General features: G+C 39.7%; 1 protein-coding gene across 1 annotated transcript in view; it reads left to right on the top strand.

The window, feature by feature from the left end:
- The window catches only part of LOC126213224 (synaptobrevin homolog YKT6), a 59,513-nt gene extending 45,421 nt beyond the window's left edge, over positions 1-14,092 (top strand). The window contains exon 4 of the mRNA XM_049940868.1: positions 13,470-14,092. Within this exon, the coding sequence (XP_049796825.1) occupies positions 13,470-13,607 (138 nt within the window). The 3' untranslated portion in view covers positions 13,608-14,092. The remainder of the gene's footprint in view (positions 1-13,469) is intronic.
- The last annotated feature ends 2,884 nt before the right edge of the window (positions 14,093-16,976 follow it).

Raw genomic sequence — 16,976 nt, 5'->3', positions numbered from 1 at the left:
CATCACAAAAAAGTCCAGAGGGGACATATCTGGGGATCGAGCAGGCGACAGTTCAGGACCACCTCTGCCAATCCACGTTTCTGGGACCCATCACGACAGGAATTGATGCACACGACGACTGAAATGTGCCGGCGCCCCGTTATGTTGGAACCACATGCTTGTAGGGAGCGGGACGTCTTCCAGCAATTCTGGCAATGCTCTGGCGAGGAAATTGTAACAGTGCCTGCCATTTAATGGCCTAGGTAGCAGATACAGCCCAATTAAACAGTCTCCAACAACACTGACCCGCACATTAACGAAGAACCGCACTTGATGTGCACTAGTAACTGTGGCCTGTGGGTTATCCTCACTCCAAACATGTGAATTGTGCATGTTGAAGACTCCATCACGCCCGAACGTTGCTTTATCGGTAAAAAACACAGAGGACGGAAGTGTAGGATGCATTTCACACTGTTCCAGGTACCACTGCGAAAACTATGCTGTAGGTGGATAATCAACTGGTTCCAGGTTGTGGACACACTGTAAGTGAAATGGATGTAACAATTTCTCTTGAAGGACTGTTCTTACATTCGTCTGATTCTTCCCCATGTTATGTGCAGTTGCACGAATGCTGATTGAAGGAGCCCGCTCCACGTGCTGCAAGACACCTTCCTCAAATTGCAGCGTTCTTACCGTGTGATGGCGTCCCTGTCCAAGTAATCTGCTAAATGACCCGGTCTAATGCAGACGTTGGAACACAGCAGCAAAGGTCGTACGATGCGGGATACGGCGATTAGGATATTGTTGTTGATAAACCCGCTGTGCAGCTCATCCGTTGTGGTGCACTACATGGTACGCACCAACCATATTGTGTACTCACTCCAGGTGTATCGCTCCATTAGTAAACAGAGCCAATACCCTACTACATTGGTGGACAGCAGTTGCCTACAATTGAAGAGCGTAATAAGCCCTCTAATAACTGAAGAGCGTAATATGGCCTCCACCAGTTTAAATAGTCCTCATAGGAAAAAATGACATTAGGGAAAAATATTTGTTTTGATGTCCCCTACAGCCTCCCAGAGTTTGTCGGTTTAAATACTTTTCATCCTGTATACTTACTGATGCCAGTGTGTATTACAAGACTGAAGAAGGAGACACTCTACCATAACAAAAACTCTTCGACATAACTTTAGCTGTACTCCTTGTGTTGTTTGCATTTTTAAAGAATATGGAACATGGTACCTGTGAATAAGTGTGTAAAGTGCACTACAATTAACGTCATCAGCGGGCGCCTCCCCAGGTGGCGGATAGGGGAATGCTCACCAGATATTGTGGGTACCGGGGAAATAAAATACCCGGGGTGGACCAAAACTAGCAACTGCTGCCTTGTAGTATGATATTGGCTTATCAAAGGCTAAAGGAAGAAAACCTTGAGTAAAAATTACCTGGTCCTCCGGGTTGGGGGTTTTCCGGTGGGCCAGCTCCTCACTCACATAAAAATGCTAAAAAACCTAATAATATGCCTCGGAAAAATTGGAACTTTGGACGACGGACTGGCAATGAGAAACGGGAAATTATGTTTGGATGCTGGAATGTGCAAGGTATTTCCACTAAAATAAATTTACTCCCTGCAGAACTTGACATGTTCAACATGGATGTTGTCGTACTCTCTGAAACAAAGAAGAAAGGCCAAGGAGAAGAAGAACTGGATAATTATGTACATATCTGGAGTGGAGTATCAAAAGCAGTAAGAGCCAAAGCAGGAGTCTCCATTATGATAAAGAAATCAAGGAAAGAAAGAATCACAAATTGGACGTATTATAACTGTTGGAATGACATTATTTGCTAGGGAAGTTGTGATTATTGGCGTATATGCACCCACGAACGACACAAAAGATGAGGAGAAAGATCCATTTTGGGACACCCTCAGGGAGACTATTGAAAAAATCCCAAGAAGAAAGGAACTGATTATCATGGGAGAACTGAATGGAAGGGTAGGAATTAGAGAATCTTGTAGAATAGTAGGAAAACATGGAGAGGACGAATATAATGACAATGGGGAACTATTGATTGCAATTTGTGAACAATTTGATCTAAAAATTACCAACACATTTTTCAAACATAAGGACATTCATAAATATACTTGGCAACAGAACACCAAAGAACTTCGTTCTATAATAGATTATATTATCATTAGGCAAACAAGTAGTTTCAAGGCAGTAGACGTCAGATCTTATAGAGGAGCCCAGTGTGGATCAGACCACTATCTAGTTAAAATGAAGTCTTTCTGGCCATGGAAGAATGCAAGGAGTGATACAAGTGACGTAAATAAAACGAACCAGACTGAGAAAGATGAAAATTTACCTTTTAATATTGACAGCCTACAAGACAAAAGTATCGGAACACTCTTTGCGGCCAGGATGGAAAGGAAACTGGTTGAATCATTTGAAGGAAGTACAGAGGAAATATATGGCTATATAAAAGCTAATGTAAAAATCATAGCAACAGAGGTGTTGGGTAAAAAAGATAGCAACCACAACCGTGCAGCAGAGTGGTGGTCAGAGGAACTGGAGGTCCTCGTTAGAGAAAAACGGAATGCGTTCCTTCAGTGGTTGAATGATAAATCAGAAGAAACAAGGTCAATATACAAGGAAAAGAAGAATGAAGTGATGAAAAAAATAAGGATGGCAAAAAATGAAGCATGGGAAAGAACATGTGTCACGGTGAATAGCAAATTAGGATTTGGGAGAGCAAAAGAAGCATGGTCAGTATTGAAAGGGCTTCGACAGGATACAAAAAGCAAAACTAATCTCCAACTGATAACACAAAAGGAATGGGAAGAGTATTTCCAAAAATTATTAAATGAGGACAGAGAAGAATATCTAGAAGAAGGAACAGGGGAAGATAAAGGACAATGAAGATGATGAGATCCAGATTTTAGAAAGTGAAGTACTTCAGGCGTTGAGAACAGGAAAGAATGGTAAATCACCGGGACCAGGCAATATCAATCTGGAGTGTCTCAAATATGGTGGTGACAAAATTGTGAAACTGATAAGACAGCTCTTCAACAAAATGATACATGGAGATTCAATACCCAATGAGATGAAGCTAGGTTACATTAATACAATATTTAAGAAATGGGATCGCAAAATTTGTTCAAACTTTCGAGGAATTTGTGTTACAAACACATTAATGAGAATTTTTGCAAAAGTAATTAAAAACAAACTGGAAAAAAATTTTAGAACCCAAGAAGAACAATGTGGATTCACGGCTGGGAGATCATGTGTAGACCATATTTTCACATTAAGACAGATTTTGGAGAAACATAGGGAAAAACCAAAAAATATAGGATTAATTTTCATAGAGCTAGAAAAAGCGTATGATACTGTTCCAAGAAAATTACTTTGGAAAGCACTACATATGGCAAACATAAACCCTTCCTTGATTAAAATAATACAACAGATGTATAAAGATAACATTTGCCAGGTGAAAGTTGGTAAAAACTTTCACAGAAATTTAGAACAAGCAAAGGCCTTTTACAGGGCTGTCCCATGTCACCGTCATTATTTAAAATCTATATAGATATTAGCCTTAGAACATGGTCTTGTAAATGTAATAGTATGGGATTAGAAATAAGAGATGGAGTTTACCTACATCATTTATTATTTGCTGATGATCAAGTAGTCGTAGCACAAGATGGGGAGGATGTTAACTATATGTGCAATCAACTAGCAGTAGCATACAAAACTTGGGGTTTGAAGATTAATTACCAAAAAACAGAATACTTGACTAATGATTCAGATGAGCTATACATTGAAGGAAAGAAAATCAAAAAGATAAACACTTTCTGTTATTTGGGATCCATTTTAGAAATCGAGGGAAAATCAGAGTCAGAAATCAATAAAAGAATTAGTAGCGGGCGGAGGGTGATTGGGATGCTTAACTCAGTCTTATGGAGCATGAATGTAATGAGAAGAACTAAAAAATTAATATACAAATCCATATTAGAGAGTGTGTTTCTGTGTGGAATGGAGACCTGGACAATTAACATGAAGCACATTAAAAAATTACAAGCTCTAGAGATGGACTTTTGGAGAAGATCGGCAAGAATCTCCAGGAAAGAAAAGATAAGGAACATCAAAGTAATAAGGAGAATGGAAATAAAAGAAAGAATATATGACGTAATTGATAGGAAGAAATTACAGTGGTACGGGCATGTACGACAAATGGAGGAAGCCAGAATACCAAAACTGATACTGGAGTGGGAACCGGAGGGGAGAAGACGACGACGACCTGTGACCACCTGGCTCCAAAATGTACAGCACACAATGAGGAGAATGAGCGCAGAGGAAGAGGACACGCAAGATCGAAACACCTGGAGAAATATTTTGAGAGTATAGTTTAAGAACATTTATTGTTTGTATTGTAATTTCCAAGTAAATTATTATGTTGGAGATAAGCCTCTGTATTGAGGAAAAGCTCAAAAATAATAAATAATAAAGAAAACATTAATTATGTTTTCCAGAATACTGTGTACACCAACATCCAACCAATGGACTGTAAGTAATGCAACAAAATCTACCTCATAACATGAATAATTCTCGCCCCACTTAGTGCTTACGTTTTGTTTATGCATCTTGCCATAGCTACACGACCCAACACTGCAACAGACAATCAATGAACATCTGGTGATGAATCTCTAGGTGGTACGAAACCAGTAACAGGATAATAAAAAATTGAAGAACAAAACAAAAGGCATTTGGTTGCGGTAATGCCAATAAACCTTTATTCGTCACAGTCGGGTGATCCTCGTCTGTAACAGATAAATGTTCTAAGACATTTCCACTCGTGGGAGTAGCACCTCCAGATATAAGAAAGGCGGCAGCAGATAATGAGAACAAGAAGCGAGAAACGTACCTCGAGCATCCACTGTTCGGAACTCTCACCTGTCCATCACGACTGAAATCCAGAAGCAGCTTCCTACTTACAATTGCACCAATTCTGAGCTCAGCAAAAGCCCACCGTACTTAGCTGTGGAGAACAGTCTCCTGGATGATTACGGACAGCAAAAGAGAAGCTAGCATCAGGCTGAGAAACGGTCAGCAGGTTGAGAACAGAAGTGACAAGATGAGAGACTAATTTGAAGTGGGGTGTTAGTGATGACGAATGTTGTGAATGTGGGGCAAGTGGGACTCTGAACATATGTCGGTCTGCAGTATCCTGAACGAACGCTGTGATGTGGAAGAGTTGTTTGCAGCAAATAACTGTGCCATTCTGGTTGCCGAACATTTGAGTCGTGAAGCATAAAATTCTCTGTAATAATATTGGATTGTAGTTTTTATTATATTGTATTTTAGTGTTCTTTGGACTCAGATACGTAAATAGATAGATGCTTAGATGCCTTTGTGTGTAGAGTAAAGTGTCTAAACTTGTCATCACAATTCCTATGGGAGTAACAATAGGTGGCTGTAGTATATTACTATATTCCTCAATTAAGGGGCTCCAGAACGCCCTACACTTGCAATGTTAAAATAACGCTTATAAATTACATCTTTCCTCACAAAGTATTTGAGGTAGGAAGTTGAACTTTTTACAGATTATTTATTGGAATATGGGCTACAACTTAACACAGGGATTTTACAAAATTTTAGTTCAGTTATTAAAGATGATTTTTTTTTCAATTGTAGTGAAAATTCACAACATTTTTTTGCAATTTTTTATTTATATATTTAAAAATATACAGTTTTTTGGAAAAAGGCTGTGTTAAATTATGCAGAAGGTACTGTGTAACATTTACTGAAAGTTTGAAACAAATATGTTTGGAAGATCCTTAGAAAACATGTAATTAGTATGAGAAAATAAAAGTTTTGGGAATCGAGCGACAAAGATTGGATTAACTTTTTAGTGCATTCCAGGTCCATAGGATGGATTATCTTCATCCTCTGCAAACTCCTCCTCCAGCTTCCTCTTGTTCCTCCTCCTGTTTACTCTTGCTTGTATTTCTAGACTCTTTACAGCCCTGTCTGCAGCCCGAAGGCGTTCCTCGTCTAAAGCAAGCATCGCTCGTACCATGTTAGAACCTATCTTCATTCTCATATTTCTAAATACCTTGCACCTTACAATGTTGCCATCATTGAAAGTCGCAACAGCATCATACACACCAAAGTGAAGTGTTTCTATTCCAACAAATACAGTCTTGGGGATTCTCGACCATATAACACTATTTACACTTTCATTGGGGTTTTGAGTTTTTCCGTGAATACACTTTTTCAACAGTTCAGGTGCTGCTAAGTCTCTGAAAATAGGTTTTATCACCTCTATTATTGCATGAGGCAGACTATGCTTATGAGTGTACACTTCACCAGTTAGTAATCCTTTGTTATATTTACACCAACTGTCTTCTTCTTTGGGACACAAGCTATGTTGGGGATTTTCATCGTCTTTATTGTTTACAGTATTAACACATACCTTTGGCTTTCCAACATTTCTCCTTTTCTTAAAAGCCTTCAGAGGATTTCTAATAACTTTACTTTTACTCATTATTATACTTCAACAAAACAGAGACTCAAGAAACAGAATTAATTACGAATATTTTCGAGATAACGACAGAGTAAATAAACATGAAACAATCGACAATCACACCAGTGATATATATTGAACCATCACAGGTTAGCCACAACACATACTTTATCTCACATCAATAAAATGTACCTGATGAACACGGACGTTAATAATAACACCATTTGACAGCAGTTTAACAGCGCCACAGTGGGTCACGCCCATGTAGAACACATTTCAAAAAAAATTTAAAAATAGTTGTAGTCTTCGGAATTGAATAAATTATATATCTATTAAAAGGTAATAGTCTGCAGATTCAGAAAACGCAAAAAAGTAAAAATTGAACTTTTCATGATTTTGAGCCTTTCCGGAGCCCCTTAAGGGGAGTTTGAATGCCCTGTCCTGACTGTGTTAATTTAGTGACTTGGTTTCCCTGTATTTCAGCAACCACTGTAGCCATTGACATGAAACTTTTACAGGACATTAAACTGTGTGTTCTGAATCTACTTAACCACAATCATTGCATTTCAGCCACTTCTTTCAGAAATACAATTTTTTAACTACGCGGTTAAAGTTTTGTGTAATTTTCTGTACATTATCCTAAATAATTCTAATTATACATAACATTATGTTCTGCTTTTAGTTCAGTAGACTCAGGATATGTATGTTATTACTCCCTGAAAATTTGAATACTCTACTTGAAGTGGTTTCTGAGATTTAGGGAAAAATGCAAAAGAAAATGTAAATTTTCAGGAACGGCTTCTAAAGTTTCAGAAGACTTTAACTCTGTTAATATATGCTTAATTTTTTTATTTTTAGTCACTCAGAAGCACCCTCACCATACTGTATATCGTCCTCTCGATCTTTTTCCATTTTTTTCTTCTTTTCTTCTTTCTGGGCCAACTGTGCTGCATACTCTGCCTTATCGGTGTGAACCTTGTTCATCCGTTCAAGTTCTCTGATGATGCAGTTTGCTCCACGATTAATTCCCGTATGCCGTAGCACTTTCACCCTACGAATGTTGCCATCATTAAAAGCAGTAACAGCATCACTGACCCCCACTTAAGTGTCTTCATTCCAATAAAAACATTTTTTGGTAAGCTAGGCCATATAAGATTAGTGAATGACTCGTTGGGATTTTGAGTCTGACCATGCAGACACTTCTTCAGAATGAGATTTTCACTCTGCAGTGGAGTGTGCGCTGATATGAAACTTCCTGGCAGATTAAAACTGTGTGCCCGACCGAGACTCGAACTCGGGACCTTTGCCTTTCGCGGGCAAGTGCTCTACGATCTGAGCTACCGAAGCACGACTCACGCCCGGTACTCACAGCTTTACTTCTGCCAGTATCTCGTCTCCTACCTTCCAAACTTTACAGAAGCTCTCCTGCAAACCTTGCAGAACTAGCACTCCTAGGTTTGCAGGAGAGCTTCTGTAAAGTTTGGAAGGTAGGAGACGAGATACTGGCAGAAGTAAAGCTGTGAGTACCGGGCGTGAGTCGTGCTTCGGTAGCTCAGATAGTAGAGCACTTGCCCGCGAAAGGCAAAGGTCCCGAGTTCGAGTCTCGGTCGGGCACACAGTTTTAATCTGCCAGGAAGTTTCACTTCTTCAGTAATTCAGAATTTGCCGAGTACCTGCTGCTGGGATGGAATGTTTGTGGCTGTATGAACTGTGGGAGTACTGGGCATTGTGCTAATTGCACCACGAATCAGGTCCAGGAGGGAAAAGGTGATGTACTGGTTTTTCATCAGTTGACAGTCTGTGAAAGAAGTTAGCCTATAATGCCTGCTTCATTTTCGACAAATCCTCAGTATTATTTCTAATGGCCGTCCCATAATACTGCTGTAGTTCATCGATCATTTTGTCTGTCAGCCTGCCTCTTACGGTTTTGCTATCAGAAATTTTCTTGTCTCTCAAACTTTGTTTCAACTTTCTCAGTCTGGTGCCCACCCTCTTCTCGACATGACCAACACATTCCAGTTTTGTGATAATCTTCTCGCCATAAGACTGATTATCTACTACACTGTTATATGCTTTCGAGTCTCCATCACCTAAGAACTTAGCCTAGAGCCGCCGGCACACGGACCGTGCATCCGAACGTTGAGCGTGCCCAGTTTCTGACGTCATAGCGTGGAATAGCACGTTCGGGAGTCTTTCCGAACGTGCAGAGCAATATCTGGCATGTCAGATATTCTGAGCGTGCGTCTGAGCGTTGACCAATGAGGTGGCACATCGCCACCTACGTCACACGCACGCCGTCTCTCTTCAGTACAGAGTTGTGAGGCGCCATATTGGCATTCATTTCAAGTCTATATGTATATATGCCGTTTCTGAGCACCAGAAAATTGAGAATCGCTGGAAAACCCGTTGTCAACTGTGTGATCCGTTCCAATAAAATAATGAGAAACATCATATTCGTGGCGAACGAATTATTGTAACTTGCATATTATGAGAGTAGGCTATTTGAGAGCAGCAACATGCTGAAGATCCACCCAAAACGCATTGTTCTTGGTACAATTTGTTAAAATTAAATTTCTATTAGTAATTATCTACGATTAAGGTTTCAGCATGCAATAAGATACTACCAGTAGAACAAGAAATTTGTTGTGCGTTTAGCGTAATGTGTAGAATCACCGACTGATAGTGAATTCACTGTCGGGACGGTAGTTCGCGTCTAGACACTTCCAGATTTTTTTTTCCTAACATTCGCGTTTTTATTAGGTTCTGATACTTTTTTTTTTTGAGGGGTGACTGTTCGATTGACTTAATCTACTAGACAGCTTGCGCTACTTGTATAAAGGTATTTTGCTCCTTTTTCTTTTACACTTCGTAATTCACATGTTGCAAGGATTCTGCAAGTGAGTAGGAACAGTGATCAAGTAAGACTGACCTTGGGGTTTTACTAAAATGTGGGAATGATGAAATAATAAACATTATTTATTATTCTTTTGCGGAGAAGTATTCCAAATTTGTACCGCACTGTTTGTAATGGAAGTTTTATAAGCCTGTGTCCTTATTGATTGGACATAGTACCTTCCTTTTTGTGGACGATGGAGGAAATGTGCGTTTTAATAGAGCTAACGTGGTAATTGAGTAAACAGTGTGATTTACGAGCTAGAAACGTCCCTCAACTGCCGCTGGAGTGCGTTGCGATCGCGTATACCACGTTGGGGCCCACGTACCGTATGCACAAGTCGCATCGTTCCTGAGCGTTCAGTAGCACGTTAAACTTGCCGCGCTCCACGTTAACGTTCGACAGCACGGTCCGTGTGCCGACGGCTGAACACACTCCCCTTTCATTCACAGATTGACTAAAAATTTAAATAGCTGCAGAGGCCTCCATACCGTCACCTGTTCCTTCATAATTTCTGCCACAGATATGGCCTTCTTCATTCCCTGATTTACACTTATAACAATGTTTGGTTAAAATCTGGGAATCTGTTACCTTTACTGTATCCACACTGGTCACCGTAGCAACAGAATTCTTAGGACTGCAGCCGCACTTCTGCCAAGTGCCGTCAAAAGCTACTGGTATGTCACTCGTACCATCATTTATTTCGACAGCTTCAATTTGCAGCACCTTTCATTGACTCACATTCAACAGGTTCCACAGCAGCTCCAATAAATCCTGCATACTTGTCGATTTTACGAGGTGGGCCTGGCGTATTTTTCCACGGCACACGTGGTTTCTGCTGCAGTGTGTCCTTTGCCGATAGCTCTCGATCCGTAAAACCACCTAACATTTACTTCAAAATAATTATCTTTACACTTATCAGAATTCCAGAATGAATGAGTATATTTACAACTTGCACAATTAATGATAAGTTCCCTGGCTAGTCCATTTGATACCTCACTGTCTTCATGTAAACTAACTGGCCCTCCATATATTTTGCAACACACACTTAACATCCTTGTTATGATGTGTCAATCTATCAGAATATAACCTAACCTACCATTTACATCACTTCCCTTTTGAGAAAACTGTGTATCACAATGTTTTATTTTAACCTTCAAAGCACTAATGGGCGTTTCTCTAGATACTGACGAGTTTGCCTCTATTTCATCATCTGTAAGTTCACACGTCAAATGTTGAATGCAATGTTTCTCTTTATTCGAAAATCTATTACCGTGAAACCCAAGTTTCTTAAAACAGTTTGTTTTGGTGTCATACTTTACTTTTTGAGAGATTTGCCAATCAATTAGTCCCTTTTCCTTGGAAAAACATTAGCACTTCAACATACAATGCGTGTTTATACTATGAAACAATATGATACTGTTTTTGACAATGCCACCAATACAAACACGTAATTTAACCTTTACAACACAGCAATCTACAGCCTTCAATATAAAAAATTGCCGATTTTATTACATCTTGAAGTAACACGCATTAAAAAAATTTTAACATTTTCAACCAGTGTAGATTATATTTAAAAAAATAAAATAAAATACTTCCCATGTGAGTTTATATATATCATTTTATTCGGAAAATTGCAAATTTTATGAGATAAAAACTGAATGTAAAAAAAAAAATTTTTTTTCTGTACTAACCACCTTCAATGCTGCTTGCAAACTTTTGTTAGTAAGCTTTCACAGATGGTTAGCATTTATCTTAAATCGTCTGAAACTACAGGTTTTACCATTCCCATGAAGTCCTACAGTGGGGCAACTAAAACTGTAACCTTAGTATATGTACACTGCCCCTTGTGAGTCTAATTTGCTATAGGTACCACAAACCTGAGCAATATTCTAGGATGGTTCATATGAGAAATTTGTAAGCAACCTACTTTCTTCTTCTTCTTCTTCTTCTTCTTCTTCTTCTTGCGTTATGGCCTCTGTAGGACCATGGGTAGCCACTTCGTGGACTGCATTTTCCTCTTCTTCTCTCCCGCTCTTCTTCCAAGATCTTCAGTTTCCATTACTGCTGGTGGCTCCACTAGTGACACTCTAATCTTTTCCTGTATTCTTCTCTGTCATTGATCTCGTGCATATTTGTCAGTGTATATTTGTTCCTCCAATTTTCCTTTCCTTCGACCTCGATCCCCGATTCCAACCAGTCCTTCCGAAATTCAACAATCCACTTGGTTCCTGTCTTTCCCCTTGTCCTCCCTGTTGTTTCCCACACTCTTCGTCATTCTGTCCATACTCATCCTAACTACATGCCCAGCAAACCTTGCCCTTTTCAGTCTGATTTCCCCGGATATTGTTCTCGTGTTCCGGTACAATTCTTCCCTAGGTCTTCGCGTCCACCTCTCTCCACCTCTTTTGGGACCTAGTATTTATCTCAGTATTTTTCTCTCTTCTTTCTCTAGTTGTTCTGCCTCATTTCTTCCTAGTGTCATCACCTCAGCAGCATATAATACTGCATTCCTCACTGTTGCCTTGTAGTGGCTTATCTTTGCCTCTGTGGATATATTCTTTTTATTGTATCTCTCTTCGTCGTGCAGAAGGCTGACCTCATCTTCTTCTTTATCCTCTCTGTTATTCCCTCCTTGCTCATGTTCCTTCCTGTTATAAATTCTCCCAGGTATTTAAATTTGTCCACCATTTGCACAGTGCCTTCTGGTGTTTTCCAGTCTGCAGTGGTGTTATAGGCGATCCTCAGTCCCACCTTTCTGGCTACCTCATAAGTTGTCGAGTTGTGTCGTCGTGTCTTCTTCATCTTACTTACTATTGCTATGTCATCTGCAAAGGTTAGGCAGTCCACTTGAGCCGTGTTGTCCTTTTTGTCCCCCACACGGGTCTTTGGTATTCACATTTCCTCGTTTATTGCTCTCCACTGCCGGATCACTTCGTCCAGTGCTATACTGAACAACAATGGTGACAATCCATCTCCCTGTTCCCTGTTTAACACCAGTCTTGATCTCAAATTCTTCTGACAGTGCTCCTCTGAATCTCGCCCTTGCTTTTGTGTGTGTCAGAATTTCTTTTATGAGTTCTTGTGTAGTTCCATCAAGTCCTCTGTTCCTCAGGATTCTAACAAGAGTCTGTCTGCCTTTGTGAAGTCCACTATGGTTATTACTGCCTTTTTGTTTTTTAAGGCCCTATGTTCTATCAGTTGCTTCAGCATAAATATCTGTTCTACACAACTTCTTCCCTTCCTGAATCCCACTTGGTAGTCACCAGCTGTACTTTCTACGTGTTCTTCTACTCTCTTGAGCAATAGTTTTGACAGCACCGTGTATCCGACGTCTAGTAGCAGTATTCCTCTGTAGTTGTTTGCATCTCTCTTGTCCCCCTTCTTGTGTTTTGTTACTAAAATTGCATTCTTATATCCTTCTGGCAACTTCTTTGTTCTCCAGATCCAGTGGATTATGTTGGTCATGTTGTCTATTGCTTTGTTGCCTCTCCACTTTATCATCTCGGCTGCTATACCATCTTCTCCAGTTGCCTTATGCCATAAGCGATCTGAAGAATAATGTGCGACTTCATACCCGGTTGGAGGGTGTGGCTCTCTCTCTTTTGTGTCTGTCCCCAATTCCAGCTCTTCTTCACATGGTTCACAGTTCAGCAGGTCGCGATAGTGCTCTGCAAAAATCCGACAGTTCTCCTTTGTACTGACAGAAAAGCAACCTACTTTGTAGACAGATTGCACTTTGCCGGTGAACCACAGTCTGTTAACTGCTCTAATACCTGTACGGGGCTTATATTATAATTCCATAGCACCTTTCCCATAATTTTTTTTAAAAAGGGGGGAGGGGAGATTTGGACTTGGGACAGGGATAACCTTCGCTCTTTCCTCCATAACCTCAACACCTACTCCCAAATTCATTTCATCTGATCCTTCTCAACTTTGTGAGCCACCTTCCTAGATGTCAATCACCACGTCTTAGACGGCTCCATAAATACGTCTGTTCGTATCGAGTGCACAAAGTTGCTACCTGCTCGGAGTTTCCAGTGTTAGATTACATAAAGGGGTTCATTTCACATTCCAGCACAACACAATCGAAGCGGTGCTGCAGCGCGGGGAAAAGCTGGACGACCTGGTCGCCAAGTCGGAGGGGCTGAGCATCCAGAGCAAGGCGTTCTACAAGACGGCGCGCAAGACCAACTCCTGCTGCAGCTTCGGCTAGGCGGGGCGCGCTCGGCCGTGGCGCGGCACACGGACTTCGGGAAGGCTGCACCGGGGGCGGAGGCGTGCCGCTGTCTGTCCCTGCCGGTGCACCCGCTCCTCGATCCTCCCCTTTCCCCCACGTAACGGAAGCGAGTCTGCCGCCGGCACGATTTGCGAAAGCGACTCGAAAGCTGTGAGTGGAGAGTCGTGACATTGATAATGTGCTGACATTTGCCCCCATTGAGAGATGTCTGCCCCCCCCCCTCCCCCTTCTTGTGCACCTCATTGCCTAAAAGCTTGTTATTTTATGTAGCATTTAAGTTACCATGTTTTAAATTATTTAATCTCTTCCTGTATGATAGTTGTCAGGTGCAGCCAGTTTATTTCTGAAATGTCTCTGTCATTCGATGTGTAGTCGTGTATAAGATTTCTTACTGAATTCCAAATACTTCTCAACTTCTTGTGGGAATGCAGTGTGACTGTGAGAGTTCCCGAGCTCCCCCCCCCCCCCCCTCCCTCCTCCTCCCCCCTAACCTTCTCTAGAAACAATTTTCTTTTTTGCCTGTAGTATATAGCCCCTGTCAAGAAAAGAGCTAGACTGTTGTTGCCTGCAGTTCAGTGTATTGTGTTCTCCTTTCCTTGCATTGCTGCTGCTGTGTTTTGAAGCACTAGTTGTCCTTTGGACTGCAAAAATCATATAAGAGCCGCTCTAAGCTGTTCTGGAATTGGTCCCCGACCACTGGTTCCGGAACCATCCGGAAGCAATTACTGACCACCGGTCTCGAAACACGGCGGCCGATGCAGTGTGTGTTCCCCTTCGTGTCATTTCTCTCTTGGCTACTGTCGACTGTCTCTTAAAAGATTTAATTTTATTGGTGTTCTTCCTTCATTGGTGTTAGGCTAGATACATAGTACAATACCTTAGCTGACAGTGTATGTCAGAAACAAATATGAAATATATTTATCTCCCCATGTAAGTGGAGTTTAGGCTTTATTTTATAAAGTGTGCGAACTGTGAAGGCATCACTGGTTGTGTTAAAAATTGTAAAAGCAGTTTGGATGGTGCATGTAGGTGCATAATTGAGCTGCTTCCGAAGTATGCAATTTTTATGAATGTGTTTGATAAGTATGTCTCCTGTGTGAGTGAGAATGTGTGTTAAACTGTGGGTATTTCTACAGCTACAGGAGTTACAATAGTTTCGTTTTCGTGGATGTTTGTTATTTGTATTATCGTGCAAAACTGTTTGATCTCTTGAATTTATTTATGTGATGGAGATTGAAATGCATTTTTCACATTCATTCCATTGAGTATTGTCAACTAACTTGTGAGAAATTGTAAGAAACAACTATTCTGTTTATATGTATATGTGGACATCACAGATGGAAAGAAACATTAATGGAAAAAAAAATTACGTACTTGAAATTCAATTGGTTTAAATTGTGAATGAACAGGTACTACAATTAAATAAATGTGACTACTTAAGAGATTTCCCTCAGCCTTCGAGAATATTTGAACTACACCGTGCCGGTATATTTATCCTCTAGAACAGTGGAAAATCTTGAGGGAGCTATATAATTTTTGATTGCGCTCTATTGTCAATGGGTAGAGATTGGAGTTACCTGCATTTAAGATGTGGTCGTTTTTGTTATTGAAGTTAAAATAATTGCAAAAAATTTACAGTTTACTCAGACTAGACAAAATATGTATGAAAATACAATTTCGTTTTACTTCTAAATTGTTTGTTTCAAGTATACACATTTTATTACACTAGTGTTTAGTCAGTTTGCATATTATTATGAAGCTCTCATAGACGAACACATACTATTACCTCCATATCAGTTTGAGGCAACCAGTTTACTGTGAACATTTCCTACAACAATGATGGGTTATTGAAGGCTTTATTTTACGTTTACATTAACATTACACTTTCCTGTAGCAGACACAGAAAGTTCTCTATAATGCTGACGAAAATATGTGCATTGTTGGAAGGTTGTGTATTCTACTTGATTGTAGGTGTTTCCTGTGCAAATAACTTTGTCACTACAACAGGACTCTTTAAATATCATTAAACTTTTAAGATAAATCTGTAAACTTCATCATTCTCAAAGGCACTGTAATATGATACTCTTTTGACAAATGTCTGTTACTAACAAAGACTGTTGATACAAGATCCCACAGTTGTTAATTGCACCTGAGGGGAAGGTCAAATACTAAAATATTTTTAATAGTCTCTCCATCTGAATTTACGAGAAACATTCATCCAAAATGTTTTATGGGATATACAGATTTCAGATGACATTTTGACTGCAAAGAAAAATAACTCGGTTGAAATAAAACTAATATGTAAATAATTTAAAAAGTATTACAAAATCAAATGTTAACATAATGTTGATATCTTGGGCCTCTAGAAAACAAGATTTTCACTTCTCTTGCCAATCTTTGTTATAGAAGTTTTCATTATGAAGGAGTTTCTAAAATGAGCTGTTAAACTGAAAGGAATACCAGCAACATCATTTTCCTTTTCCTACACTTTTCCCGTCAGTTTCTCTCGCAAGTTGTTATACACAGAAGGTTAGATTTCTTCCCTGGCGGTGGAATCTGTGCTGAAAGAGCAGTGTGGCAGCGATGGTGTGTACCTCATATTTATGGTTTCTGTTGTGCAAGAGTACTTAATGAATCTCAGAACTGATATTATTGATGCGTGTTTGCTTGTAAATTACAAATGATGTTCTGATAGGGGAATTACTGAACGTTGTATCACTGTACAGTTGGGTGACCGAGAGGAATATAAACAAGCATTTTGTGTGTGTGTGTGTGTGTGTGTGTGTGTGTGTGTGTGTGTGTGTGAGATTGAGTGAGGAGAGTCTCGCCATTAACTAATGGTCATTGTTGTTACAAATTTCCTGAGCAGTTTGGCACCTAAAGGGTGAAGGAGGGGTTATGAGGGACCATTCTCCTTACAGAAATGCAAAATATAGTAACAGACTTAAGGAACTAGCAATAATAATATAGTATATTAGTGACCAAAGCAAAATTCATTGTAAATTTTCTAGACGAAGGTGTATGGAAATTCTCCACACTGCTGAGAACTGAAAGAATAGGAAAGTGTCAATCAAACTCTTTCTAATACAAGAATTTACTTACTAGAGAAAATATATGCATACAAACACGTCAGTGTTTATAACACAGCAAATAGCACCTTTTTACTTTATCCGTAATATCTTGCCAAATATTGTCAAAAATAGTTTTCCTCATACAGTGAATTTTATATTTTATTTTTACTGTTCAAACAATTTTCACTAAGAAACATTTATTATGTATGCTCTTATGTAGGCTTTTTCTTTTTCCAGGTATTATGAAAACTAAATAGCGTTTCCTTTCAGATAA

Source organism: Schistocerca nitens, chromosome 11 (genome assembly GCF_023898315.1).
Source record: "Schistocerca nitens isolate TAMUIC-IGC-003100 chromosome 11, iqSchNite1.1, whole genome shotgun sequence".
NCBI lineage: Eukaryota > Metazoa > Arthropoda > Insecta > Orthoptera > Acrididae > Schistocerca > Schistocerca nitens.
This window is presented reverse-complemented; position numbering and strand designations above follow the sequence as displayed.